Consider the following 27,149-nt stretch of genomic DNA (forward strand, 5'->3'; position numbering starts at 1 on the left):
TGGGTGTGCCCACAAAAAAGCAGCAAGGGCGCCCATTGAAACACTGCATGGACCACTGCGAACGCAGGCATGCCCCTGTCTGCTTGGGGCAGGCAGAGGACTTCAGCCCCCTCCCCCAATTTGCAGAAGAACTGCCAGCATAAAAGTAAGTCCAGGCTTGACTTCTCTTCTATGCGGGCGCATACGGACAGATGTGGAAGTGTACACATCCGCTTGCAGCGTAGCGTGAGGATTTGTGGGCGGGGTGGCGTTTACCTGGTCACTAGGCAGCAAATATATGCAGGCTAGCAGGCAAGTCTGAATCGGGCCCTAAATTTCTTTTCTGCTAATCCAGAAAAGCCTCGTCCTGCAGAACCCCACTCCAGTGTTTTCGCTGTTGCTTGCACGTTTGGTCTATCAGATATGTGTTCTATGTTCTGGTGTAAGCATGAGCTGCATTCCTTAGTGTCTCCCCTGTGTTGTATAACCAGATAAGAATGCAGGCACATGGCAGCCTGATCCAAGGAGGAATGATTGGAAACTTCATCAGTATTTACCAGCAGGAAGGGACAAAAGGCCTGTGGAAGGTAACACACATTTATTTTTGGTTGCGTTTAGAACCTAATTTTCCCTACTAGAAAGTAATGACCATGTGCTCTTATTTTTAGGGTGTGTCACTGACTGCACAGAGGGCAGCTATTGTTGTGGGAGTGGAGCTACCGGTGTATGACATCACCAAGAAGCACCTGATCCTGTCTGGACTGATGGGTGATACAGTCTACACGCACTTTCTGTACGTCCATCTGGTCAAAGCCCACAATAATCTGCAATTGTAACCGCTGGTTTTAAATCTACACTAGCAATAAATGTAAAACCAGCCTGACCGCATTTGTTATTGCTATTTTATTATGGATACCCATTTAGTAGAAAAAATAACTTCTGTCCTATGTCAGGCGGGCACCAGCTAGTTCTTCATCAGCACTGTTCACTTCGTGCTCTGAATCCTTCATACAGTCAGCACTCCTCAGGTAACACTATGAGGAATTCCCACACCTATGAAATGGCAACGTTTTTTTTAATTATACTGGTCATAAAGGAGTAGTTTTTTCTTCTGGTGCTTATGTTGGATTATTATTAATAGCGTGTCCTACTACTGGCATCAATATGCCATGTGATGTATGATGCCTGCGTGATTGGGCTAGCCAGGCCCTGGGTGACTAGTCTAGTGCCGGTCATTTTTATTTTTTTTGCATCTGTTTATGTGAAAATGCACCTTAATCTCAACGAAATGTGACTAGAATGAAGCAGGGTTCTGTGCAGATTACTGATACGTGACTCTCCTATATCTGTGTGCAGTGGATTCTGTATATGAAGCGCAACAGAACTTGGGATGTGAAAAAAACGGCAGCAGCTGCATCGTAGCACTTCATATACAGAATCATTAGCGCAGATATCGAAGCACCCCACATGAAATATTAAATGAATTGGCACAGTCTCCTGGTGCAAAATTTGTCAACAAATGCATTTTCAGGTAAAAAGATGAAGGGGAAAAAAAAATGTCTGACGCTAGTGAAATCACACCAGACCTGGCATGCAAAGAGAGTCTGTTTGGTACATCTGCAGCAGTGATGTATGAGGACATAGCTATGTTTCATCACACACATGAATTCTGTAGCAGGGTACAGTGAAGGAAATAATGTACAATAAATGTATAGATATCTGGAATAAGACAAAAGCTTATTCTGTAGGCGACATGCATTTTTGTTAACAAAATTTAGAGCCGACATGTGCCGACAAGCGGTATGTCATACCCTACTGTCCACTACGACGCAGAGGGAGAATATAATAGTGTGCCAAGCCTGAAGCATGGCGAGCCATGCGAGGGGATGCAGTACACTTAAGACAGTGTCCATGTTGACATAAAATCATGAAAAACTCATGTTGACCTTTTGTGTGATTCACTGCTACATGTGAATTGGCAGCATAAGAACCCATCCTAGGATCACTGTCAGATTTTTCTCCCACCATCGGGTGACTTACAGCTCCCATGGTGACACGCAAGCCGGCCATCGTAGAGACCAGGATATCTCTTACCTCTTCCCAGCCCCTAAAAGGTGGTGCCATGCCAGAGTTTTATCAAACAGAGGCTGTCGCCGCTTCCCAAACAGCAGCAGACTGTCCATCACCGACCGTCTGTAGCCGCCCTGCTTGCACGTGATGGGTGCAGTAGTTATTGTGCTAACTGACCCCTGTGTGCGATCTCTCAGAACGTGATCTGCACATGCAAGGATCTCCCCATTGGAAAAGTTACGTAAACCATCAGGATTGCGTACACCTCCTGAATTAGGCCCATTTATCAGTGTATAAAGCTTAATAACAGTATTACGTTTTTATCTGTCCTGCTGTGTTTGTAATACATTGTGATGTTGCTTCCAATTAGGTCGAGTTTTACCTGCGGCTTGGCAGGAGCGCTAGCTTCAAATCCAGTTGATGTTGTGAGAACGCGGATGATGAACCAAAGGTCAATTTGTGAAGGGTCCAGCTACAAGGGCACAGTAGACTGCTTACTGCAGGTACACCGATCACACACAACGTTCCTTATGAAGGACAATGCATGTTTTACAGTAAAACTATAAATGACAGTAGTAATGTACAAAATGTGAGTTCGTATAACAGGTAGTGTGTTGCATTCAAATAATAATTGTTACCCTGTTATAACCTAGGATTTACTGTTATAAATTGTTTATGCAGAGCACTTTTCTGTAACCCTTTTACCATCCTGTTGTTTTCCTTTGTGAAATTCCCTGTGTTGTGTGCAGCCAGCTAACAATACAGTAACATGGATATTTTACTTTCAGACCTGGAAGAATGAAGGCTTCTCTGCTTTGTACAAAGGTTTCTGGCCAAACTGGTTGAGACTGGGACCCTGGAATATTATTGTATCCTTTAATAACATTTCTATTGATAGCCCCTTCTGCTTCTGTTTCAAAGGAAATCTATGAATCCTATAGTTTGTTGCATTTCTAGTCAGGAAAGTAAAAAATACTGTAATCCTGATGAGACCTGACACAGGAATATCGCGCTTAGCTGTACACTTTTATATTGTATCTAGAGGGTTCACCTTGGTGAAAAGAACATGTAACATTGTAAGTCGCTAAACCAAAATAGTTAAAAATAAGAATAGGAGCATTAATTGGGTGTAATGGAGGAATTGTGCATACAGTATGGGGGTTATTCTAGTCCATTCTTTCTGACAAAATCCTTCTTAGATGGACAAAACCATGGCCCTTATTCTGGTTGGTGCGGCCGGAGCCGCACACGGTGCTCCGGCCGCACAAACCAATCCCCGCCCACGAGACGGATCGCCACGGCCGTCCGTACACGGACGGCTGGCGATCCGCATAAAAATGGTGGGGCGTACGCCTCCACCATGGTGGGAGCTGCCCCCTGCATTCGATGGTCGTCGACCATCGAAGGCAGGGCCGCACGCCACAGCAGCTCCCGCAAGCTGAGACCACACGGACAATCGTCCGTGTGATAGCTTGTATGGGGGCTGAGAGCTGACATCCGGCGACGTCAGCTTTCCGCCCCCATCAGTGGCGTCATACCCTGATTAGCATGCATACGCCCCGCGTTTGCATGGGAACGCCCATGAAACGCGGGGCGTATACATAGGGAAATGAGGGTATGAAGCCCCTCACGCCCCTATACGCCCCCTTTGCGGCGGACGAAATACGTCTGCGGCGAATGGGGCTGCACATGCGCAGATTGACCTCTGCGCATGTGCAGACTAAAAACATCGGCGGTACGGCCGCACGCGGGCCGTACCGTCCGATTCAGAATAAGGGCCCATGTGCACTGCGGGTGGGGCAGATATAACTTGTGCAGAGAGAATAGAGATCTATATTGAAGTGTAAAATAATGCAGTCAGTATTTTCCCTGCACAGAAACAAAATAACTCACCCAAATCTAATTCTCTCTGCACATGTTACATCTGCCCCCCTGCAGTGCACATGGTTTTGTCCATCTAAGAAGGATTTTGTCAGAAAGAATGAACTAGAATAAACCCCTATGTCACCATCTGTAAAGTAATCTGCTAATATCACTTGCAGGTCTTTTGTTTTCACCTTCTACAATATTGTGAGTTTTCTGTTGCAGTAAAGAAGCCTACAGTATATGACCCTTGCCAGGCAGACCTGATTGGCTAATTTAGTCAGGCCTGCTGTATCCAAATTAGCAGATTTGTAGTCATGGGTGTATTTTGTTATCTTTATAAGGAGACAGATGGTGCCTAAGTAATCACACGGTGTATTACGGTGAGAACAACCTGGCAACGGTACAAAGTATTGTTTGCTTTTAATAAAGGGAATTAAATAATGTAAATAAAATATCTTGATAGGGTTTTTGGTAGATGTACAGATAGCAGTCAGAAACAATTACACAGTTTTTATGTTGTAGTAACCTATTTAGGGGGTATCCAATTACCCCTGGTAAAACATTTTGGAGCAAAAAACAGCCATGGTTTTTTGTTTCACCGATGGGTTTTTATCGGGCTTTATCCTATTGGATTGCTCGATAAAAGTCCCGATGCACTGCGAAAACACACAGGTTCAGTGAAAACGGTGTAATTTCATCCAGCCACATGAGGCAGGCAAAACAATATTCACAATAAGCCACGGTACACCCGCCGTATCTGGGCTAATTAGAGTGTTGTGAGTGAGCCTATTCACGGATCGCGGGTAATAGGAAATTGGCCTTGGGCTGTAAACTTTGCATAATAGCTAATCAAGATTTATGCAAAGTATAATTGTTAATGCATTTTCTCTGCTCAATTGAGCACATGATCTAAAAGTGGCCTCACTTACTGCAATATTACCTTTTTATGTATGGCAATTGGTCTAAAGGCCCATACACACTAGAAGATTATCTTTCCAATCTGGCTGGTTGGAATGAAAATCTGGACTTTTTTCGGCGCAAATGACAATTGACCATTTGCTCCTAAACATGGGAAAACAGACAAAAATTGGTCCTACAGACAAATTGCTTAAATCAATATATGCTGATGACTGATTTTGTCCATTATCCAGCGTTTGGGAGCAAACAATTGATTGCAATTCCCAGAGATTTTCATTGCAACCAGCCAGATTGGAAAGATAATCTTCTAGTGTGTAGTGCTAACGTAGTAGGGATAGCCAAGCATAGAACAGGTAGGTTTTGTATTTGCCCACTTAATTGAGTTACAAAATAGGCCCTTGGTCTGGTCTTTGTGACAAGCGGCAGCATCTGTGTACGGTCACTTGTAGAAGTTACTTTGTTATCAAGGCATAAACAAGATTGTAAGGAGAAGGAACTGGAGACTGCAGGGAGCCTGTGTTGTTTTATTGCTATTGTTTTAAGCGCTGTTGGTCATAAGTCCTTAATACACCACAGTTCTTTATAACTTATGAACAGCTGAAGAAACTGAACCTATAATGGTGTGGACAGTTCCATGCAGCTAGCGGATGGTTTTTCTTTTTTTTTTTTTAAGGCCAGGAGCTATATAGAATGTCAGACGTCTGTGCTCCAACTCTCCAAGATGTCATCAGAGGAATGCGTGAAAATATGAAGAGCTCTAATACTCTTGGAGGCCATGTGGTCATATATTTGCAAAGCCCCTTGACCACGTTAAAGAACTGTTCTTTAGAAAAATATAGATTATTTTCCAAAAGACTGTAAGGGATGCCAGGATTGTGGTTGCCAATGACAACATGGATGTCACGCACTATGGATTCCTTTCTTATCAGAGAATGGAGAGGTTTGAAAGGTCACCCACTAATAGAAGGCGCTCAGCAAATTCTATATTTTTATACATGTAAACTGACCGTTTTTTATGTTTCACTGCTCAATTTTTGTAGAATGCTATTTATTGCTAGGTATAATAATAAAATACAACCCTTAACCCTTTGAGTGCCAACATCTCTGTGAGATGTGCAAAATATCTGCTAAAAATGCCAGCGTCACTCACATTTGTTATATAAATAAAAAAAAAAAAAATGGCTAAAAAAATATTTCAAATTACCTATATAAGGTAAACATCATAGGTCATGATGAATTAAAATGTTTGGCAATTTTCACAACTATTTTGACAAATCCACTTGGCAGTTAAAGGGTTACGCACACCCCACCATACCAGTTATTAAGCCTTTGTTAATATTTTTAGCCCATTTTCTCATCTGGCAAAGTTAATGTACGCAGAAGTATTTTAATTTCAAGTTGTTACAATGTCGGGCAATTCATGTAATTTATTATCACTCTCTGTAAAAGTCTACAGATCTGTTTTTGTATCACAACATACCCTGTGGCGCTCTTTTATGTTTTTATATGTTCAAGAATGCAGTATCAACACAAGTGATTATTTTGTTACAAAGGTTACTCTGCTTGTGTATTGCAACATTTCAGTGAATGCAAAAGATACCTTTTCTGTTGCACTTATGAAGCCACATTGATTGTAGGTCAATGACTACGCAATTCTAGTGTTAATAGTTGTAATACTATATACTGGGCTAAGAAGAATGTAAGAAGATTTTCTGTTCAATATAATTTAGTTATAAAATAGCCCATTCACGTGGTAATACCAGGATTGTCCCAGTAGACCGGAGCTGTACATTCCACATACTCTACAGTCATTCACAGATATTTATTGGAAGGTAACATTTCAGGTGAAAGGCCTCAAATGTGTATTTTATATTTAATTATTCGTGCACAAGACACTTTGCCTATTCCTGCCAATGTAGTTATTCCGAATGTGAATAATGTGTTGCTATAGCACTATGCTCAAGTGTAAATTTGCTACTTCGTTGTGACGCTAGTGATGGGTGCTAGTGACTATTTGTTTTATGCTGCCTTTTTTTTTTTCTTCTCCATTTTGGGTTTAAAATTTACACATTTGTGTAAATATGTACAAAGGTGTTTTTGTTTTTCCTAAGAAATGTGTTCTCACGACAATTACTGTTATACAGACTTTAACTAAAAGCAAATGTGACTAGATAACATTAGCTTCTGTTCTAAATAAAACATTTACATTTATGGTGAAGGGAGAGTCTTGTACAGCAACTTATCCGTGGGGTTAGTTAACTATTGGTACAAAAAAAAACAACAGATCCTAGTTACAAACTAATTAAAATGTTGTAGTACACTAGGTTTAAATGTATTATTTTTTTCTCATTTTCATTTTGTATTCTGAAAAATAAGTGATTGACCATAGGTTCCCAAACGCTGCCCTCAGAATGGCAAGCAGTACATGTTTTTCAGGTCTTCTTGCAGAATCACAAGTGAAATAATTAGCTCTATCTGAATTGAGTAATACTACACTTGTGCACCTGCCGAGTGACCTGTTTGGGTTGCTGAGGATAAAGTTTGAGAACCACTGCTCTATACACAAACCTAAAATATGTAAGTGAATGGACAATACATTATTAGAAAATAGACCTTTTTCATTTGTACAGGAAGTGAAGAAGCCGTGACTACACTTCCTGTTTCTCCTAGTAGGCATCAGTTGCACCTTTCTGCCCAGGACCGGCTCAGTTTTCGTTAACAGCGATTTGCTGATACTATGCCAGAGTGGTTTTAACAATATATATCATTTTAACTTTTACATGCCTGTATCATTAGTCTACACAGTCAGCACTGACCTTATCATAATTAAACAAATCCTAGGTTTTACAAAAGGACACGTTTATATACGGGACACTTCTCCATATTACTGTACTTATAGTGAAGAGTAACTGTGAAGCAATTTGCTCTGTAAGCATTGTTTTATATAATATGCTTGGCTGTATTTTCGTGTTGCATTAACTTGTTCTCTGTACCAACATATTTGCTATTAAATTATGCTTAATATAGGGTTTGTTTTACACTGGAACTCTTCCCGTCAGAGTACTTTTATGGTTGAGGGTGGAATGTTCCGATGGTCTTGGTCAGCAGAAGTAGAACATGGAGAATTTGTCAGAACTTCAGCCAAAATCCAGACCTTGCCATACAGGAAAAGTATTTTATACCATAGCAAAGTGGCTGCTGTGTACAGTTCTGCTGAGGAAAAACCACTCTGTATATAAGCACCCACGCTGCATAAGGAGAACAGCAGTGGTGTCTGCATTTTCCCTAGTAAACAGATATTTGTTCTGTTGGTTGGCAGTGTCTGTGCCACTGTGTACATAACTCCCAGTTTATGTAGCCGGTTGACATTTAATTGCTGTGTCACCAGACTGATAAGCCAGTAATGAGAGAGCCACTGGTTGCTGGGTGTTCTCATAAGGCCTGATTTCTAGAACCAAGTACATGCAATGTACAGTATAATGTGTCTTATAGACAAATCTATACACTCTGTATAACTTACATTAATTCTAAATATGAACACATCTTGGCCACTTTTGCACTTAGAGAGATGGATAAGGGGAAATAACAAACAAGTACAAGGAAGGTATGTACTATAAATTGTTATGTTCCATAACGTAATAAACATTATAAGATAGTTTGTTGCGAACGCAAGCTGCGTCTATAGCATAGCATACCTCTATGCACACCTTAATACCTTAAAGAAAGAGTGTACAACAGTATATACTATTGCAGGGGTGGCCAAACCCGCGGCTCTTCTCCACTTTTTTTGCGGCTCCGGCATGCACAGAGCCGCGGCCGCATAAGTGAGTATTATTGCCGCTGAAGACGCTGCTGCTGCTGCCGCCAGCTTCCTCCTACCACCAGAGCGCATGCGCCGGGTCACTCCCTATGTAACCGCGGCCCGGCAGCGCTGATCCAGCGCATGTGCTCTCACGCTATGAGGACGCAGGAGACAGCAGCAGCATCATCTCCAGCGCTGCTGGTCCTTTTAATGCTCCCCTGCTGGCACCCGTGTGGGGTTGTTCCTGGCTGTCATCCCCACTGTAGCCTGGGCCCCTGCAGTGCGGTTCTCCTCTCCTCTGTCGCCGGGCGACTACGTGACAGGGTACCCAGTGACTGCTGGAACAGACTCGGCGGCTGTGTTCTCAAAGACAGTTCACAACAGTGGCGGTGGGAGCTGGACAGGGACCCAGCGGCTAAGGTGGGAGATGCTTCACTGCAGCATCAGCAGGAGAGATTTCTGGTAAGAACAAGACTAGGGTCTTCTACTACTTCTCATTGCACTCCCTCCCTGTCATCTTATCCCCTGCTACCTCACCCCCTGTCATCTTATCACCTGTTACCTCACCCTCTCTCACCTTGCCCCTTATTACATCCTCCCATCACTGACACCAGACTCTGTCATCACATCCCCTGTCACCTCAGCCTCTCTTACCATGCCCCCTGTTAACTCACCCCCATACATATACACACACACACATACATATAGATGGAGCCAGTTTTATCTATCCGGCCGGTGCACCACATCTTTCCATCTTGGCGCAATGGTTGCTGAGACGGGGACGTTCAATTGTCTCACATGCACACGCATCCCATTCTCATCAATCGGCGCACCTAGACAGAAGGATATGGTGCTCTGGCCGGATAGATGAAACTGGCTCTATCTGTATATAGGCCACAACCCATTTATAAAAGGGGCATGGCTTTCTGGAAGCTAGGTCACGCCCATTTTAAATGGTTGCGGCTCTTTGTCTTAACAGAAAAAAAAATTTGGCTCTACGTCTCAGGTGGGTTGGCCACCCCTGTACTATTGTATTGTGGTCTAACACACAAAACCGGTTGAATCAGCAAAGGGAAGATATAACAATAAATATAGATAAGTACAGTATGACTTTTTACAACAAACAGATAATTCTAGAACTAGATAGAGTTACAGCAAAGAGATACTTCTAACAGCCTATAGTATTATAGCAGATGGATATAATATAGATGAGAATTACAACCAACAATAGGACCTTCACCTACGTAAGCGCTTCCTGGATCCAGGGATATCAGTCTTCAAACATCATGTAGGTGTTTTACCTGATACCGCTGTTGCTTGATATTTATGTATTATATACAATAGCACACAATTACGTTTCCTTTCATTGGTCTGAGAGACACACACCCTCCAAGGAGGGGTGGATCTAGACTTTTATTCTAGGGGGGGGGGGGGGGGGGGGGCAATTTATTGACCCTCGACTCTCCAGCCATGACTCCTCCCCTTCCTATTCCTGACCCTTCCCAATCCTTAAGGGGCATACACACGGAGCAAATTTGTGCTGTTTTCTAAGCAATCTGACTAGATTGCTTAGAAAGTAAGCACAGATCTCTCCGTGTGTATGCTCCAAGAGATTAAATATCTCTTGCTAACTAAGTCAGTGCATGCAGTCAAAATCTAGTCAGATTGCTTAGCAAAAGACTGCAAATCCCTCTGTGTACAGAATGAGAGATACTGATTGCAATCTCTCATTCTGATTAGCACAAATCTCTGTATGTGTATGTGCTCCATGGGAGATCTTGACACCAGCAAAATTGCTTAGGACAGATCTCTATGTGTGTGTGCCCCTTCACTCCTTCCGAGTCACCAGGTGAGCTGTTCCCCTATTAAGGTGACATAGTAGCAGTATGCGTGTGTGATGCACAGTGCACACAACTTATATCCCACACACTGACACTCGCACCCTGCAACAAACATACAGCTCAGTGCAGTACGTAGCACCACGGGTGCATTGTACGCCTTACATACCCGCAGCCAGCCAGTGACCACGGGAGGGATGAGCCTGCATAGCGGCAGGTGTAGGGATCTGTAAGTAGCAGTAACGGGGTCACACACATAGGCCCTTATTCAGATCTGATCGCAGTACAAATTTGTTCTCAAAATAAGCAAAACCATGTGCACTGCAGGTGGGGCAGATGTAACATGTACAGAGAGCGTTAAATTTGGTGGGTGTGTTGAAACTGAAATCTAAATTGCAGTGTAAAAATAATGCAGCCAGTATTTACCCTGCACAGAAACAAATCTGCCCCACCTACAGTGCACATGGTTTTGCCCATTTTGAGAACAAATTTGTACTGCGATCAGATCTATAGTTCGGAGGCCACAGCACCGCGCAGCAGGCAACGTGCACACAGTCACTTCCTGGTTCCCTCACAGCATGGAGTGGGGCTGCTGTACACCTTGCTACTGGATGTCTGGGACAGTGGCTAGCATGAGGTGCGAGGACTCTAGGGAGGAGGGGGGGAGCCATTGCCCCCCTCTCTCCCTGTATCCTCGCCTGACTTCCAAGTCATCAATGGCCCATAGGCTGGCATTGTTAGTATATAGTTATTTATTCATTTATTTACAGTTTCTTATATAGTGCAGCAGATTCCATTGCGCTTTACAGTTGTAGACAGTGATAAAACAAACTGGGTTGCAACAGACAGACTTGGAGGTAGGAGGGCCCTGCTGCAAGCTTACAATCTATAGATATAGTTTCAGGTTCCCGCTTTGCAACCCTTCTTTATCAGGCATATCTTTGTACATATGTATGGAATGCAGTTATGTCTGTATGGCTTTTTCCAGCGCTAACATCTTGTAATGCGCGTGCTCAGCAAATATGTGCAAAGCAGGGGCGTAACTCCCAGAGGCAATGGAGGCTCCAAGCCATGAAGGGGTATGTGTGGTTCACAGCGGGGTCCAAGTGTGACCACTGCTCTTACAAAGGAGCTCTGCTGTGTGTACTGCTAACATCTGCAATAGGGTACAGGATGGCTCCTGCCTGCTATTACTTGTATTATCTCAGAGTCGCTAATACGCAGAGGTGAATGGTGACACGCGTCATATTTGGGGTGGGGGCACCGAAATCCAACTTGCCTCCAGGTGAATGAGATAAATGTACACCACTGATGCAAAGTGTCCTGTAGAATGCCACACAAACTACATGCATATGTAAATTTATGTTGACTTCTATATTCTACTCGTTACCCGTATAGGGCATGAAATAACTAATAGCTGGCAAACCCCTTTTATTGACTTCCAGGAGTATCTAGCAAAACAATAATCAAACCCATCCACCATTTGCATGCACATCATTGTTCATTGTTTCTATTCATTATACATTGAGATCGTCATGCCTGGTATATAAGCAACAGGTGGGTGTGGATTATTCGTCCGACCACTATTAATCGACACTGACTATTAGTTGACACAAGCAAAAGCGACAGGGAAGTAAGTAAAAAGTAAGTAAGTAAAAGCGACAGGGAAGTAAGTAAAAAAAGTAATTAAAAATAATTGGGGTTCATGTCACTTTTCTCCACATGCTTTGGGGGATGGGGTCTCACTCGGCACACTTTACCGTTCCCAACTTGTTCAGAAAGTATAAACACATTATCTGAGTGAAAAAAAAGTGAAAAACTAATGTTGAACTTTTCATTTGTCGACCATTGTCATGTCCACCTATTGCTTGTGTAAGCCTTTTGTCAAGGTTGACCTACTGCAGGGGTAGCCCACTCCAGTCCTCGAGAGCTACCAACAGTTCACGTTTTCCAGACAACCTAGCTGCTGCACAGGTGCACTCGTTACACACTGACACATTATAAAAGATCCACAGGTGGAGCTAATTACTTCACATGTGATTCTGTGAGGAGACCTGGAAAACATCAACTGTTGGTAGCTCTCGAGGACTGGAGTTGGCTACCCCTGACCTAGTACATGTTGATCTTTTGCTTGTTGACTTGCACCCGAATTGCTGTTGGCCTGTTATTGACCTGTTGTTCCAACAGGAACCAGTAGAAGGTGAGGTCCATGATCTAACACCCCATCTTATTGGCTATGAACAGGAGGATTCCATATGGTTCTTATTATGTTAGGAGATCACATCCTAGCAATAACCTGGAGCAGTAGCATGGTCTGTGTGTTAACAGACCAGACAGTGGCATGCTCACCCCTGTCCTGTGCATCTGTACATGGCGATAAGTGTTGGAAATGAATAACAGGAAGGACTGGGCAAAGCTTAGGGTATTCTAATAAGATGGGAAAGTGAAAGGACTGGTAAAAGTTTTCCAACACCCTTTCCCCCTTTTCAGTTATCTGATGTATTTGGAATACCAGGAATGAAATATGTGTCTTTGAAGGCTGATAATGGCAGTGCAGAAGAGGGTGACACTGGGTGTAGAGTGGGTCAAGCAGGTATAAGAAAATAAATATGAGGGTAAATAAACTAAAGGATATGAAAAAATAAAATCAGAGTGGAAAACAGTGAAGACCAAATTATGGGAGTGGTGTCCGATTGGCAGAGTGCCAAGCATTCCATTAAGATACAGGGGTCATTGCGAACATAAACAGGAATATTGAAGTCACCTGAGATAATGGTACACTATGCAACTGGCATATACCTGCACCAGTCTAGCCAATGGTGGGGTAGGTTGGTAAAACGCACGAGTGACATGTCTCGCTGGATGCTATTTCTGTCATAAAAGTTTTTAGCTGCACCTCAGATGTAATTCTCTTCTAGGTATGCAATAAAATTCTATAATACATGTTAATCCTGTTCTGCTGCTAACTACAATGTCTAATCCCTATCTGTGAGGGGTTAATGGCTTGCAAAATACTGATTACTATAAAATGGTTGGTATACTAAGTACAGGCAAAGCAGGTGATTATCACAGCATAATGACTTCAAAGCCAAAAATAAAAAAAACCCTGCCAAGTCCACTTGTGACTGGATTTCTTAGTAACAGGCATTTTGTAATGATGCCAATTTTATGTGTTGCGTAATCACAACAGTGAACCACTCCCTACCTGGGGTAAGTGCGTCTCTGATATTAGTGATTTGTACAGCTGGAGTTTTTGTTTGAAATGTGACATTAGCCAAAGTAATCTTGCTTTCCAAGGCACCTACAGTATACAATGAATGTTATAAGATTAGGGTCCCTTTTGAGTGCCAAGTGAATTTGTCAAAATTGGTGTGAAAATTGCCAAGTAAACATCTTTAATCATCATAATGTATTGTAATGTTTACCTTTTATATAGGGAATATATTTTTTTTTTTACACATTTTTAACAAAATCATATAACAGGCTTGCCTACCCTCCCGGAATGGCCGTGAGTCTCCCGAAAATCGGGTGCCCCTCCCGGCCCCCCGGGATGGTGGGCAAGTCTCCCGAAATTTTCTCGGAGCCCAGGCACCTCCCTTCCCCCAACTACAAATGATGGAATTCGCGCTGTACGGGGAGGGGCTAAAATTATGTAAATCGTGACATTTAAGCCCCACCCCTCTTCGCAAATCATGGCGTTTTCGTGGAATAAGGGTGAGGCTTCATGACATCAGAATGCCCCCCTGCATCCCCCACCATGTCGTTTAAGGCTTCTCCCGGAGAAGGTAGGCAACTATGATATATATATATATATATATATTTTGAAATAACAAAAAAATATATAAGCTTAGTAACCTGAGTGCAGCTGCTCAATGTGGTGGAAAACTGCTAAACCCACTAAACACGTAAAAGCAAATATTATACCAGCACAGACACAGACAAAAGTCCTAGTGTCCTAGTGTTGATACAAGAGTTAATATTGTATACAATTTACAGAAAGGTGTTTTAATAGGATTATATAATTTAGTGTTACTCCTATGGGGATATACTGTACATGATATCCCAGTGTTTAGGATGCGGACTATCTAAAGACCAACTCCAGCATCCTGATTCTGCTCTGTAGCAAACAAGCCCTACTCCCTAACCCTAACCCCTGTACCCCACTGCCTAAACCTAACTAACTCCTGGTTCTACGTACCTAAATCTAACACCCCCTCACAATCCCCGGCCACTCGCGCCTACTACAGTACTTACTGATCGGGATACTGTCTGTCAGTATTTCAGCGTTGGCAGCCCAATCTGTTCGCAGTTTTGGTGTCTGAAGGCAGTAGGTACGCTGGCGTCGGTATACTGACAGCCACAGCCAGCATGCCGACTGCGTCCCCTCCGACGTACCTGCTCTAAAGTGCAGATCACTGTGGCCCTACTTCAGAGACGGACACACAGCCGATGTGGGACATAGTAGAGCTTATGCATTCTGATATTGGGGTTTCACCTTTTATTCGGACTGGGACAAATTTGGCCCCGTTCAGATGGTGGGAGTTCTACACATGCGCGTATTTTTGCATGAAGAGACTCCCCTGTGTGTACGCCTTCAGCAAGTTTCAGGGGGGGGGGGGGGGGGTACACACCAGAACGATTAGGGATCCAATTCCAACCAATTGGAAGCAGATTGTATGTAGATTGGGCATGTTTACATCCAATTCCGATCCGATTCCAATCCAATGCGCATCCCCGCTGTCGTTTGGTCGTTTTACAGATCCTACCTGCTGCAGATAGGATCTGTAAAAGATCCATTCAACTGGATACAGACTCAGATCGGATTGGGATCAGATTGGATGCAGATCGTTAGCAGATTGTTAGCAGATCGTGTGCTCCAACAGATCGTGCGACCATCACACAATCTGCTAACAATCTACTAACAATCAGGATCGTTCTGGTGTGTACGGGGTCCCCCACTTGCCGAGACGTACGCATGGGTAGGGGAACGCCCAGTGTTTTTAATTACTCTGTGCCCGCCCCCTCTTCTGACTTTTTTTTTCTAAGGGAAGAGAAATCATTTGATGGCAACCATCGAATAATTTCTCTCCCCTTCAGCCGCATGCGAGGGGATGTGTTCTCGGACCCATCCCCTCGCATGTTACCGAGGGGATGTGGTCAGAGCCGACATGTATTAGGCCCTATGTCCCTACAGAGTGACAGTAGTAATTGCAGGTACACAGAGGTAGAAGTGTATTGAGCATTTGCTGTGTCAGGGAGGTGTCTTAGCGCACATATGGAGATGGTCTGTATTATGGAAGCAGGTGTGTGGCAGGTCAGAGGTCACACAGAAAAGCTGCACTTGACAAAGGGCTGATACAAATGTCCATAATATGACTGATAATGATGCACCAATAACTGTCTATTGCTGCATTTACCGGGATTTTCACAAGGTTAGATGTTTGCATAAAGTCACAGATGAGTGCCTACTGCCTATCAATAGATACAGGAGCTTCTGAAACAGGCCAGGTGGGAGCACCAAGAGCATATGCGCTGGACAGGCAAAGTAATAAAACAAATTATCTATTGTTTGACATGGGAGTTTTACAGTTAATGTTTTCCATTTATGGAAGTGCTTATTTTTTTCTTATTACTCCTGGAGTGTTCAGGACTATTGCTAATTATTTAGTTGGTTCCTAGATAGTGTATTGCTAAGACGTTATTTCAGTTGGGGTGCCACAGTGCCACCTGGTGGCTCGTATTCCTCCACACACACACACACATTACTAGTACTGTATCAACTGTTTAATTGAAGCAGATTCTCATTCTGGGTTTGTCCACACATCTACTGTATCATACTATCCCCCTGCAGGCATTATTTTAAAATTAGCATGTCTGCAGTGTTATTTTAATATATATGATAATTGCATGGTATAGTTTTACGTTGTTAAACAAACCTTCAAATTTGGCCAGCATCCCGCATGGCCGCCGAACTCGAAGGCTATTACATTTGGCCACTGGTGTTGTATACAAAAGATTGGTTCACTGCTTCTGGACATGTCCATTGCTCCGCAACTCCAAATAGTTGGTGCTTAGGGTAGGTGTTACACAGAGAATCTTGTTACTGTTCCTGGTGGTGTATCAATGAATAGGAGGAGCACAAAGTGCGGGTTCCGATGTCCGCAAATCCTCTACTCACCGGGACACTGGCTGTGTATGCTGCAGTTCCTACAAGCGGTGCGGGGACCTACCGATGATTAATTGCAGATGATGGGATAAGCAATATTTGCAGGTGATGTCCCACGGGTTGCCACTGTGCCGGAAATTTGATAGGTCCTCAGAAAACGCCTTTCGCCACGCTCAGGGCATCTTTATCAATTCAATTGTTCCAAGTTAGAACATGGATAATTTAGTCAACTATTTGCCTTTCATGGCTGAATGGGCAATTTTGGGAATTATTCCCATAGGCCACAGTGTCTATTACAATTTATTATTCACCTACATTCCTCTTCACAGTATAAAAATGTTCTTTAACATTTCATATGGGATACATTTTTTTTTTACTGTTCTTTTTGAGCCGACATGTGCCAACAAGCGGTATTTCATGCCCTACAATTCAGTAGGGCAAGGTGGGCGAATAAAATAGTGTGCCAAGCGCAGCAAGGCACAGTGCCCGAAACATGGCGAGCAGACGCAGTGGTACGTTTAAGTGTTTATGTTGACTGTGTCCACGTAAGGGTAAAAAAAATGTCGACCTAATGACCCTGTCGACTTAATGACTGTCTAACAACTTGCTGGTGACCAACTGATCCACAGCCTTTCATACAGCATATTATTCCCCACACAAGTATTTGCAGGGTATGTACAGTGGCGGTTATCCCAAAAAATGAAACTACTTTTATTGCCATCTTCCAATCTCTGTCTTCACAGCTCCCTCTCTACATATCCAGCAGGTTGAAACAGATCAGTGTCCCTGCAAACATTGCTGGCATTTTATTTTATGACATCTTTTAGCACACAAAGGAGTAATTTGTTAAGTTGAGTGCCTCTAATGGTCACTGGTGGTACTTCGTCTCACAGAGATGTGTAGTTAGATCTATCTATATACATATACACACACACACACTAGTAAGCCCGCTCGCAGCAAATGCTTCAAAAGCTAGTCTGCTACCTTGTAACATAGTAATTAAGGCTGAAAAAGGACGTTTGTCCATCGAGTTTAACCTGTAAGTCATATCTATAGGATTCCCTTAGTGCCCAAAAATGTATCCAGTTGTGATTGCCTCTGTATTTGTGCATGTGAGAGAGATATAAAGAGATGTAGTTTCACTCAAAGCCAACAGATGTCAATGTTTCGGAAAACACACAATCAAACACTAGACATTTATATAAAAAAATTTAGAATAACCGAGTCCCAGTGGCATCGCCACACCGCAGGCTCCCTCTTTATAAGCACTGTCAGGAGCTGGGGGACTGCAGAGAAATGTATTCAACCTTCCACAGAGTGGCTACATTACCTACCACAGACAATAAAATGACAGCTAGAAACAGTGACCTACAGCTACGGGTAACTTCTCCACTCCTCAAAAGCCCTATACTTCTTCTACTCCATATTATGGCAAACAGTACACTGGTGACGGATGTGCCCGGGGCTCTTCCCCATGTATAAGCACCCACAGCACGGCCATAGATGGAACAGCATATTCTACAGCGCCGCATCTAGCTGAAAACTCGCTAGCTAGTAGCTACTGTACTCTGATTTAGGGATGGGTAATCATATGATGTTTCATCGGTAACATCGGATTTATGGTTCCAATGTTCGATGTTTAACCCTGCAATGTTGAGGATCCAATGTTTCATCTACATCGCTAGATTTCTCCCCCGATGTTTTTCTCAATCTTCCAATGTTTTTTCTTTTGTGTGTCAATGTGTGCTGCTTTCAATGCTTTGCAGCCAGCTCACTCTGTCCTTGATTTATATTCATTAAAAACTTAAGAGACTGATAAAAAAAAATAAAAAGATTAACAAACATGACAGTATCACTGCTGGCTGGGCTTTCATATGTGTGTGTGGCTGTGTGCTGCTGCTGTAGGTGGTAGCTGACAGTGAAAGACAGTCTGGTCAGCCATTCAGCAGCAGCACACAGGACAGCCCCACCCCTGCCTCACTGCAACTGGTGCTGCTAGTGAGTCACTGTCAATGTCTGCTGTGGTGTTTTATCAGTGCTGATATACAGACCACACTGTGCTAGAAGCACTACAGCAGACAGCAACACTCCAGGCAGGGAAGAGGAACTGCATGGGTTTTCAAAGATAGTGGGTGCTAGAATGAACAGTATCATATGATAGTCACTAGTAGTGACATTGTGGTGAACTCCCTTCATATTTATTTATTTATTAATAGTTTCTTATATAGTGCAGCATATTCACTTGCGCTTTACAATAGGAGACAGTGATACAACAAACTGGGTATTTACAGTCAGTCAAAGGTATGAGGGCCCTGCTCGCAAGCTTACAATCTATCAATTGATTTATTATTATGCAGCAAGCATATCACAGCACCTTACAAAGGGCCTGATTCAGTTGTGGATGCAGACATTTGCACAGTATATTTCTTTGAAATGCAATGTCAGTCACACTGCACATGTGCAGTGATTTATTAGTAACAGTGGACGCAGATACTGAGTGACAGGTACAGTAGTTTCTATTTGAGGGAGGGGATGGGGGCTGGTTTGTCAAATGCAGACGTGTTTCAAACCTTAATTTGCAGTTGCACTGGCTCCAGCGTCTTTGTTCTGATGGTTATTCTAAGCAACAATGTAGTATGTTCTATGTTGCACTATGTGTACAGTTTTTTTGCTATTTTCTATGATCAAGTTATTAGCCTGTTGCTACAGTTAAACATCTAGGTAAAAACAGCAGATTGTGAGTTGTTGCAATAAAGTTTTGATAGTTAATGCTTCATTTTCCTTCCGTAACAAATTTGATTTACCACAAAACATGAATCATATATCCATTGTGTGTGTATAAACTGTAAGCCTCCAACAAGATACTTAATAGAGGGATTATTTATCATTTCAGAAGCTTATTAGTGTATTATATGCTTTGGTAACCAGTTTATTTTAAAAAATATCGAAACATCGGTTAACATCGGTTAACATCGGGTTCACAGTACCAATGTTTAGGTCTAAATGATGTTTTGCAACCAATGTTGAAAAACATCATTTGACCGATGTTTTCTTTCGATGTCCCATCCCTACTCTGATTCTGACTCTCTCTCTCTGACTCCTCCTGACCAGTGTGACCACTCTCTCTCTGAGTACGTGGAAAACGTAACGTCAGAAGCCAGGGACTTCCGGGTCAGATGGCTCCTCCCCCAGTCAGCGTTGCCAGGTTTCGGGATCCCGGAAGCGGATCTCGCTGGAGCTGCTGCTGTGGCTGGTCCTGTACATGGTAGTTATGATGATGATGGCGGCGGCCGGGGCAGATGAGCAAGAGGCTCGGGAGAAGCTGGTCCTTTGGGATCGGAGAAGCGATCCCCTTGCCCCGCTGACTGACAGGCAGACAGACTCGGTGCTGGAGTTGAAAGCAGCCGCCGAGGAGCTGCCTATTCCTGCAGAGGTGAATGACAGGGGGTGTGTGTAGTGGGTGCTGTGTGACAGGACCCCTCACACTGCTGCTGCTTGTGTGACATGGGGAACGTCTGTAGCCAGTGGCCCATACTACAGTAGCTGCACTTACAAGGGCGCGATGGGTGGTATATGGTGAGCCTGCCTTCTGCTGCAGGGTGATTTGCTTCATTTTGTATAATAAGATATGCTTACATTTTACACGTAGCTGCACCCACAAGGGTGGTATATGGCGAGCGAGCCTGCCTTCTACATTGCGCACACATAAAAAGTTAAAACACATTTTATATACACACACATAAAAACATACATTTTAATGTTGAATTGTAAACGTCATATTCACATCAAAATAAGGAACTCAAGTTTTACATCTTTTATTATTGTATAGTATTACATTGCCCCGCCGTCATAATGCCACCCAGCTGGCAAAAATGATGCCTCAAGGGCTTCTCACACAGCCCTTCCCTAATAACATTTGAGGAGTTCTTGTTTAATTTCAATTGGATTCCATGAATAAGTACAACAAGGGTAATTCTCTCATTATTTAAATTTTTCTAAGACCATTATTGAACAAAGTTATTGGGGCATGTGACTAAAGGTCCATACACACTGGGCGACTATGCGACCAGCGTATATGGACAGCAATGATTGCTATCATCGCTGGGGGGAAAGCCGTTCAGTGCATATACACTGAGCGGCTTTCCCCCTGCCCGGTGCCGTCAGCTATGTCAAAGCCGTTTATCTTCTGGTAATACCAGCAGATGAATGGCTTTCCCGGCAATTATGCGGGAGCGGCACAGCAGCGCTTATCGCTGGGGCATACACACTGGGCGCTTTGAGCTGAAAGCCGCTCAAACATGCTGTTTTGAGTGACTTTCAGCTCAAAGTCACCCAGTGTGTATGGGCCTCTACATCTACATCAAGATCAGCAAGAAAGTGATTAGTAGAAGAATTCACATTTTTTTTATTTTTTAAATCTTCAATTCACTTACACCAAACTGTAATAAGTGAGGCCAAGGCTGTCTATTTTTGTTAATTATTTTCATAGTTTTCATAATAGTAAACTAAAGTTCCTAAGATGACTTCTAAGGTTTACTTCTATTTCCGCCAACTAAGAACAGTTACCATCGTCATATCTCCATCGCTGTTGACAACTTGACAATCTACCCTACCCCACAAGCTCGTTGCTTAGGGGTCATCCTCTGAACTATCCTTTCTTCGACACATTCAATCTGTCACCAAATCATGTTTCATGCATGTAAAAAACATATCCAAAATACGACCATCTCACACAAGACACTACTAACTCTCTTATCCATGCACTCATGATATCCCGCATTGATTATTGCAATAGTCTCCTAATTGGTCTTCCCAAGAACAGACTGTCACCACTGCAATCCATTTTAAATGCTGCTGCTAGGCTGATCTTCCTTGCAAGATGCTCATCATCTGCTGATCCGCTCTGCCAGTCCCTCCATTGGTTACCTGTATCTTACCGTACTCAATATAAAATACTTCTACACACATATAAAGCTATTAACCATACTGCACCAGCATATATCTCCTTACTTATAACAAAATATCTCCCATCTCGACCACACCGCTCTGCGCAAGATCTGTGTCTCTCCTCTGCATGGATCACCAGCTCCCATTCACTATTACAGGACTTTCATCAGGCTTTTCCCACCCTCCACTAGTCTCCAAACTTTCAAGTATTCCCTGAAAACTCACCTCTTCAGGCAAGCCTATGATATTTAAGTACCATACGCATAACCCTCTGAGGCACTTATGAATTATATAGCTTCCCTTCTGGACTTGTAACTTGGTGGGACTGCTAGTTACCTGTTACCCAGTTTGTTTTATCACTGTCTACTCTTGTGAAGTGCAACGGAATCTGCTGCACTATATAAGAAACAATAAATAAATAAGGTATTTCATTTCACATAAATAACTTTTTATGAGACTTTTTAACTGAAATCTACCGATGGATTTAGAAATCTTTGAAAAAAAATAAGAAATGTGGGGTTAAATATTTCAGGGTAATTTTGACCCTCCTGAGTGCTGGTGTAACTATTTTCTACCGTACTGACGCTGGGATAAGCTGGCCATACAATAGAACAATATCAGGCCTGAACACACTATTTCAATAGGTTGTGTGATCGATTGTGTGCACATTGTGAGGTATATCAGTGCCATGCCTGTTCCCGTTGGTCAAGAGCTCACTCAACTGATCATGCGTGCTGTACATATGATCAGTTGGATGCTAGCAGTCGTAAGCAGGTTGTATGTGTTTAATAGCACATAAGATTGTTCGATCGATCATATGACCTTCATACAAATGTATGGCCAGCTTTAAACCTTCTCCCGTCCAACTGGCTCAATTTGATTTTCTTTTTTTCCTTCTCTCATTTAAATAAACTACCATGTTTAACGAAAACATACTTTTAACTAAACTAGTGCCTTACCTTTTAATCTAAAATATTTTTCCCAATATATCCTTCGAAAACTGCTTAATTCAGTTTACTATAGAAAAAAACTATATTGGACCTTCATTTGTATCTATTTTCTTGCATAGGATAACAGAGAACTCAGATAAAAAACATAAATGTAATTCTATTATGGTAAATTCTTTTTGTCCAGCTTCCAATTGAAGATTTATGCAGTCTGACGTCCACGTCACTGTCTGTGGGTTTATCTGCAGCGGTTCCAGAGTCTACAGAGGGTATCCTACAGCAAGGGTTCTCTGCACTGGGAATGGAGGATGATCGAATCGAAACTGCACAGCAAGTAGGTGCATATCACTAATAGTGGATGGGAGAATCTCTTATGTATACTTTATTTTTTATTTTTTTTTATCCTTATAGGAGTTTGTCATTTTATTTATTCTAAGTGTTATTTAATATCATGGGGAATTAGAGCATCTCTAATCTCTACTTACACTTGTGCGACATCGACCCTCGGAGAAGTCACACGCAACCCCCCCCCCCCCCCCTTGACTCTGGACTTTCCTGGGTGGCAGGATCTCATGCGATATATTGTATGGGAACCATTTGCATGCGATCCCAGCCAAGCCTGCCCAGCTCGAATGTGATCCAACAGATTGCTTCTGCATCCAGTGTGGCTTGCAGTACAGTCCCGTGTGCATCGCACCGGAGCCTGCAAGCCGCACCAGACCTGCTGTTAATCGCATGTGATTTAGATGCTTTTCATTGATCGCTGCAAATGTATGAAAGTCCTCATAATCCCACTACTTTAATAGTTCCATCAATTTCCTATAGCTTAAAAGCACACTGACTGTAGAGAGTGAAAGTTGGCAGCACCTGGATAGTTTGTTGCCACAGCCGATAGTACAGCTGTGTCCTCATGTAGTGTTCATTCTAGCATATTTTGTCTTCCAATGTGCAGTTCCTCTTCCCTGCCTGAGGTGTCGCTCTCTGCTTTGTTGCTTCTAGCATAGTTGTGGTTTGCATACCAGTGCTGAAATATAGACCACTCTGTGGTAGAAGCACCACAGCAGAGAGTGACACACACAGGCATGGGTTTTGGATGGTGCAGGGTGCTAGAATGAACACTACTCATGTATCTAGGCTTAGAACACTAGGTTGCTCAAGATGTCTTGCTGAATCCTATATGTCTGATAGTCCCGGACGTGTTTGTTTTATGTGAACAAAGCTTGTCATGGAAAACAGCCCTGGCTGCTGTATTGCAGCACTACATATACAGATTCAGACGCAGTCACACACAGTATTGCAAATGTTGCCTATTGGATTAATCAGTGAGAATGCTAGTCCCATTGTGACTACCATGTGTTTTAGGCCAAAAATACTCCTGACACTGGGTCTCACTGGTCCTGGCAAACTGAGAAGGACTGAATGGCACATATGCAGCAATGATGTATGTGATTCTGTATGTGGCTGATGTCGATAGTACCCATCCCTGCAAAAACTTAGCTTTACATTAGTCTTTTACCCAGGGAGATGAATGCTTGGCTATCTGTCTGATTTATAGTACCTTGCCTGCAATGATCTATAGTTTACATGTATTTACAAGACTTTAAACAACAATTAAGACATATGATTAACTGTGATGCACTTGATAATCTGTGGTCCTGTAATCTATCTTTCAATCTATCATAGACACAATTGTGATTGGACACTGACATTAAATAGAGCAGCACAATTTTATTGGTGTCAGTACTTTGTAGGTCCTTAACGTGCAGTGATTACTGCAGACACGCTTCTTGACCAACTGTCCACATGTTCCTGGACATTAGCAGGCTGTATGTTTTGCCATTTTGCCTTAAGTACAGTGAATAACTGTCACACTGTATAATGCACCTATCGCTCCATTTAATGTTCGTTTCTCAGTGGGGTTAAGACCTGGACTCTGACCTGGCCAGTCTGGGTTACCAAATTTTGTGTATACCTGTCCAGCATTGCTCTGGAAACTTGACAGGTGGCATTGCTGTGTTAATGTGACCATGCATTACAACTAGTGAATCTATGTCAAACCAGCTGAAACAGCCCCACAGCATAACGCCACAACCTCCATGGTTTACTGCAGATCCTGTACATTCAGACGTTTTCTCGTCAAACTCAAACATGTCCACATGATCTGAATCGTGATTCGTCAATCCATATCTCACTGGCATTGTTCCCCTCTCTTAACACCATCCTAAGTGTTGGGTCACATTCTTCTTTTTGATTAGCGGTTTATTAATAGCTTCTGGTCAATATAACGTCCAAATGCATACGTTTCCCTACAAAGTGTTCTTGTCTAATGGCCAAATTAATGGCCATTTGCTACCTGCGTGCAGTGGTAATGAGTGGAAATAAGTAAGCAGTGTTGTGCTTTGATTCCCATTACCACACTAGCTTTTATCTGCATCTGTGTTGCAGTCATCTTTCTGTCAAACTGTAGTTGTATCTTTGATACGTAAACAACAAATGTGCTGTTGAGTGATCCAAAGTATAGTAATAAGTTCCTGTTGTGAGATCTGTCTTCACAACTTAACATTCAGTAACATATGCATGTACATAGGCATCTGTGGTCCAGATGTGTAATAACTGATATGATGGTTGTATTTTTGAAATTTTTCTATCTAGTTCCAGAAATATATCTATACATAGGCTTATTCAAATAATCTTTTTTTTCTCCAGTTCTTCTCCTGGTTTGCCCAATTACAGACGCACATGGACCAAGATGAAGGGGCGAAGTGCAGGTACGTTCCTTTTTGGAAAGTAGGATGCAACTCTGAAAAGCAGAGACACTATAGCATTGCCACTTCAGTACTTGCCGGGATATGGGGACCTGCTGATTAGAAAAGCTGTTTGGCTGTGTTTTTTTTTTTTTTTTCTGGCGTGGACGGCTTTCCATAGTGTTCTGCTATGGAAAGTCATCCACCCCTGGGCGAAAATCTCCGTGTGTGCACTGAGCGATTAATTTTTTTTTTTAGCCCAGCTATTTTTCCCATCATCATCATTGTCCCTAAACGCTGGACAAAATCACCCATTGTGTATGGACCTTTAGTCTGCATCTGGGGCCTGCCGTGTTAGCTCGAGTGTCCATATATGAACTTGCATGTCAAGGACTATTAAAGCCACACGTAGCATTCAGCAATGAAGATGTATTTAGACTTGTAATGATGAAACATCTGGTTGAGTTCATATGACATGAATACATAGCAAACTTTTGGGAATGATATGATCTTTTTGAGTTGAACATACTAAGGGCCAACATTTTGTGTGCTTTCTGTAGAGAGATGAGAGATTACTTGTCCGGGTTCCAGGACCAGTGTGACGCCATACTAAATGACGTCAATGTTGCACTGCAGCACTTGGAGTCGTTACAGAAACAGTACTTATTTGTGTCTACAAAAACGGGAACATTGCACGAAGCCTGTGAACAACTTCTTAAAGAACAGGTAGGTTTAATGGGCTGCAATTATAATGTGTTTTTTTCCCTTTAAGAGTCATATTAGTATATTTATTCAACTGTCTAGGATGAAGAAAACAAATGTTTGCTGTGATCCGCCTACCAATGTAATTATTGATGAGGTTTATGCACAAAAGGTCATATACACTTGCCAAACTGCCACCCAACGTGCCAGGTCACAGGAACCATATAGGACATAATTCTGGGCAATTCCTGATATTTCTGAATGATCTATCGCCATTGGTTGTGCTGTAGGGCCGACCTGTGTTTGGACAGTGTTGTTCAGACATATATGGCATAACCACTCTCTAATCCATACCAGATATATCGTATATCGAACAGTTTGTACCCAGCCGATGTTTGTCACAGAGCTTTTTGTCTATTTTTTATTTTATTTTATTTATCAGTATTGATCTCTTTGGAAGAAAAAAAGAATGTTTGCTTGTTTTATTTTGCTCTGTCATTCTTAACCTTTATATGCATGAAAATATCTATGTAGCAATCTTATGCATTAGATCAATTGGAGCTTGTAATCCTGTACAAGATGCTCAGTTACACAGCTACATTTCCATCTATTACAGATACATTTCTACACCTTAAGCCTCTAGAAAACATTAACAATCAGCATTGTTACTGCCTTATCTAGAGTGTTGTTCACAGTTGCGTACAGGGCGAATGTCAACGGGAGCGCGCTCCTGCGACCAGCCCACAGTGGTTGCTGATCCTATGAACAGCAGCTTCCCGCAGCAGGGTCTCTCGCTTTCATTAGTGACCATCACTGGTCGCTGATGAAAACAGGACGCTCAGGAATTTGGTCGCTCAGCTATATATATTGCTCAGCGACCAATCGCTCCGTGTGTACACCCGATGGCATGCAATGCGATTTCTCTTTCATCCAGCAGGAGACACTGGCGAGCTACATTGGGTTTTAGAGCTGGGTTTGCTGGGAGCTGGCACACTATAACTTTAAGAAGCTGGCTCCTCCCCTCTAATACCCCACAATCCCCAGTTAGAAAAATTGTGCAGAGGGAGCTGGTCACGCAGAAGCACTGCTCCCACTTAAATCTCCCTAGGCATTACTATTCTTTCTTTTCTTCTACAAAAAGCCTGTTAGGCTGTATTTATATACATCACA

At 42.6% G+C, this 27,149-nt stretch overlaps 2 protein-coding genes across 4 annotated transcripts in view; both read left to right on the forward strand.

Annotated features, from left to right (window-relative positions):
• Window positions 1–7,861, forward strand: part of SLC25A30 (solute carrier family 25 member 30) — a 37,300-nt gene extending 29,439 nt beyond the window's left edge. Inside the window, exons 6-10 of the mRNA XM_083168962.1 lie at window positions 471–566; window positions 648–772; window positions 2,420–2,552; window positions 2,838–2,918; window positions 5,410–7,861. Coding sequence (XP_083025088.1) covers window positions 471–566; window positions 648–772; window positions 2,420–2,552; window positions 2,838–2,918; window positions 5,410–5,451 — 477 coding nt within the window. The 3' untranslated portion in view covers window positions 5,452–7,861. The remainder of the gene's footprint in view (window positions 1–470; window positions 567–647; window positions 773–2,419; window positions 2,553–2,837; window positions 2,919–5,409) is intronic.
• An 11,955-nt stretch (window positions 7,862–19,816) lies between these two features.
• The window catches only part of COG3 (component of oligomeric golgi complex 3), a 65,730-nt gene continuing 58,397 nt past the window's right edge, over window positions 19,817–27,149 (forward strand). For 2 of the 3 annotated variants that reach the window (XR_014469746.1, XM_083168963.1), the window contains exons 1-4: window positions 19,818–20,072; window positions 22,721–22,867; window positions 25,240–25,301; window positions 25,838–26,003. Coding sequence is in view for 2 of the 3 variants with exons in the window: in XM_083168963.1 (XP_083025089.1) it covers window positions 19,902–20,072; window positions 22,721–22,867; window positions 25,240–25,301; window positions 25,838–26,003 (546 nt within the window). In the remaining variant the exon portion in view is untranslated. Of the gene's footprint in view, window positions 20,073–22,720; window positions 22,868–25,239; window positions 25,302–25,837; window positions 26,004–27,149 lie in introns of all 3 variants that reach the window. The other variant, XM_083168964.1, reaches the window with a different exon arrangement.

This window comes from Crinia signifera, chromosome 2 (assembly GCF_055691185.1).
Source record: "Crinia signifera chromosome 2, ASM5569118v1, whole genome shotgun sequence".
Lineage (NCBI taxonomy): Eukaryota > Metazoa > Chordata > Amphibia > Anura > Myobatrachidae > Crinia > Crinia signifera.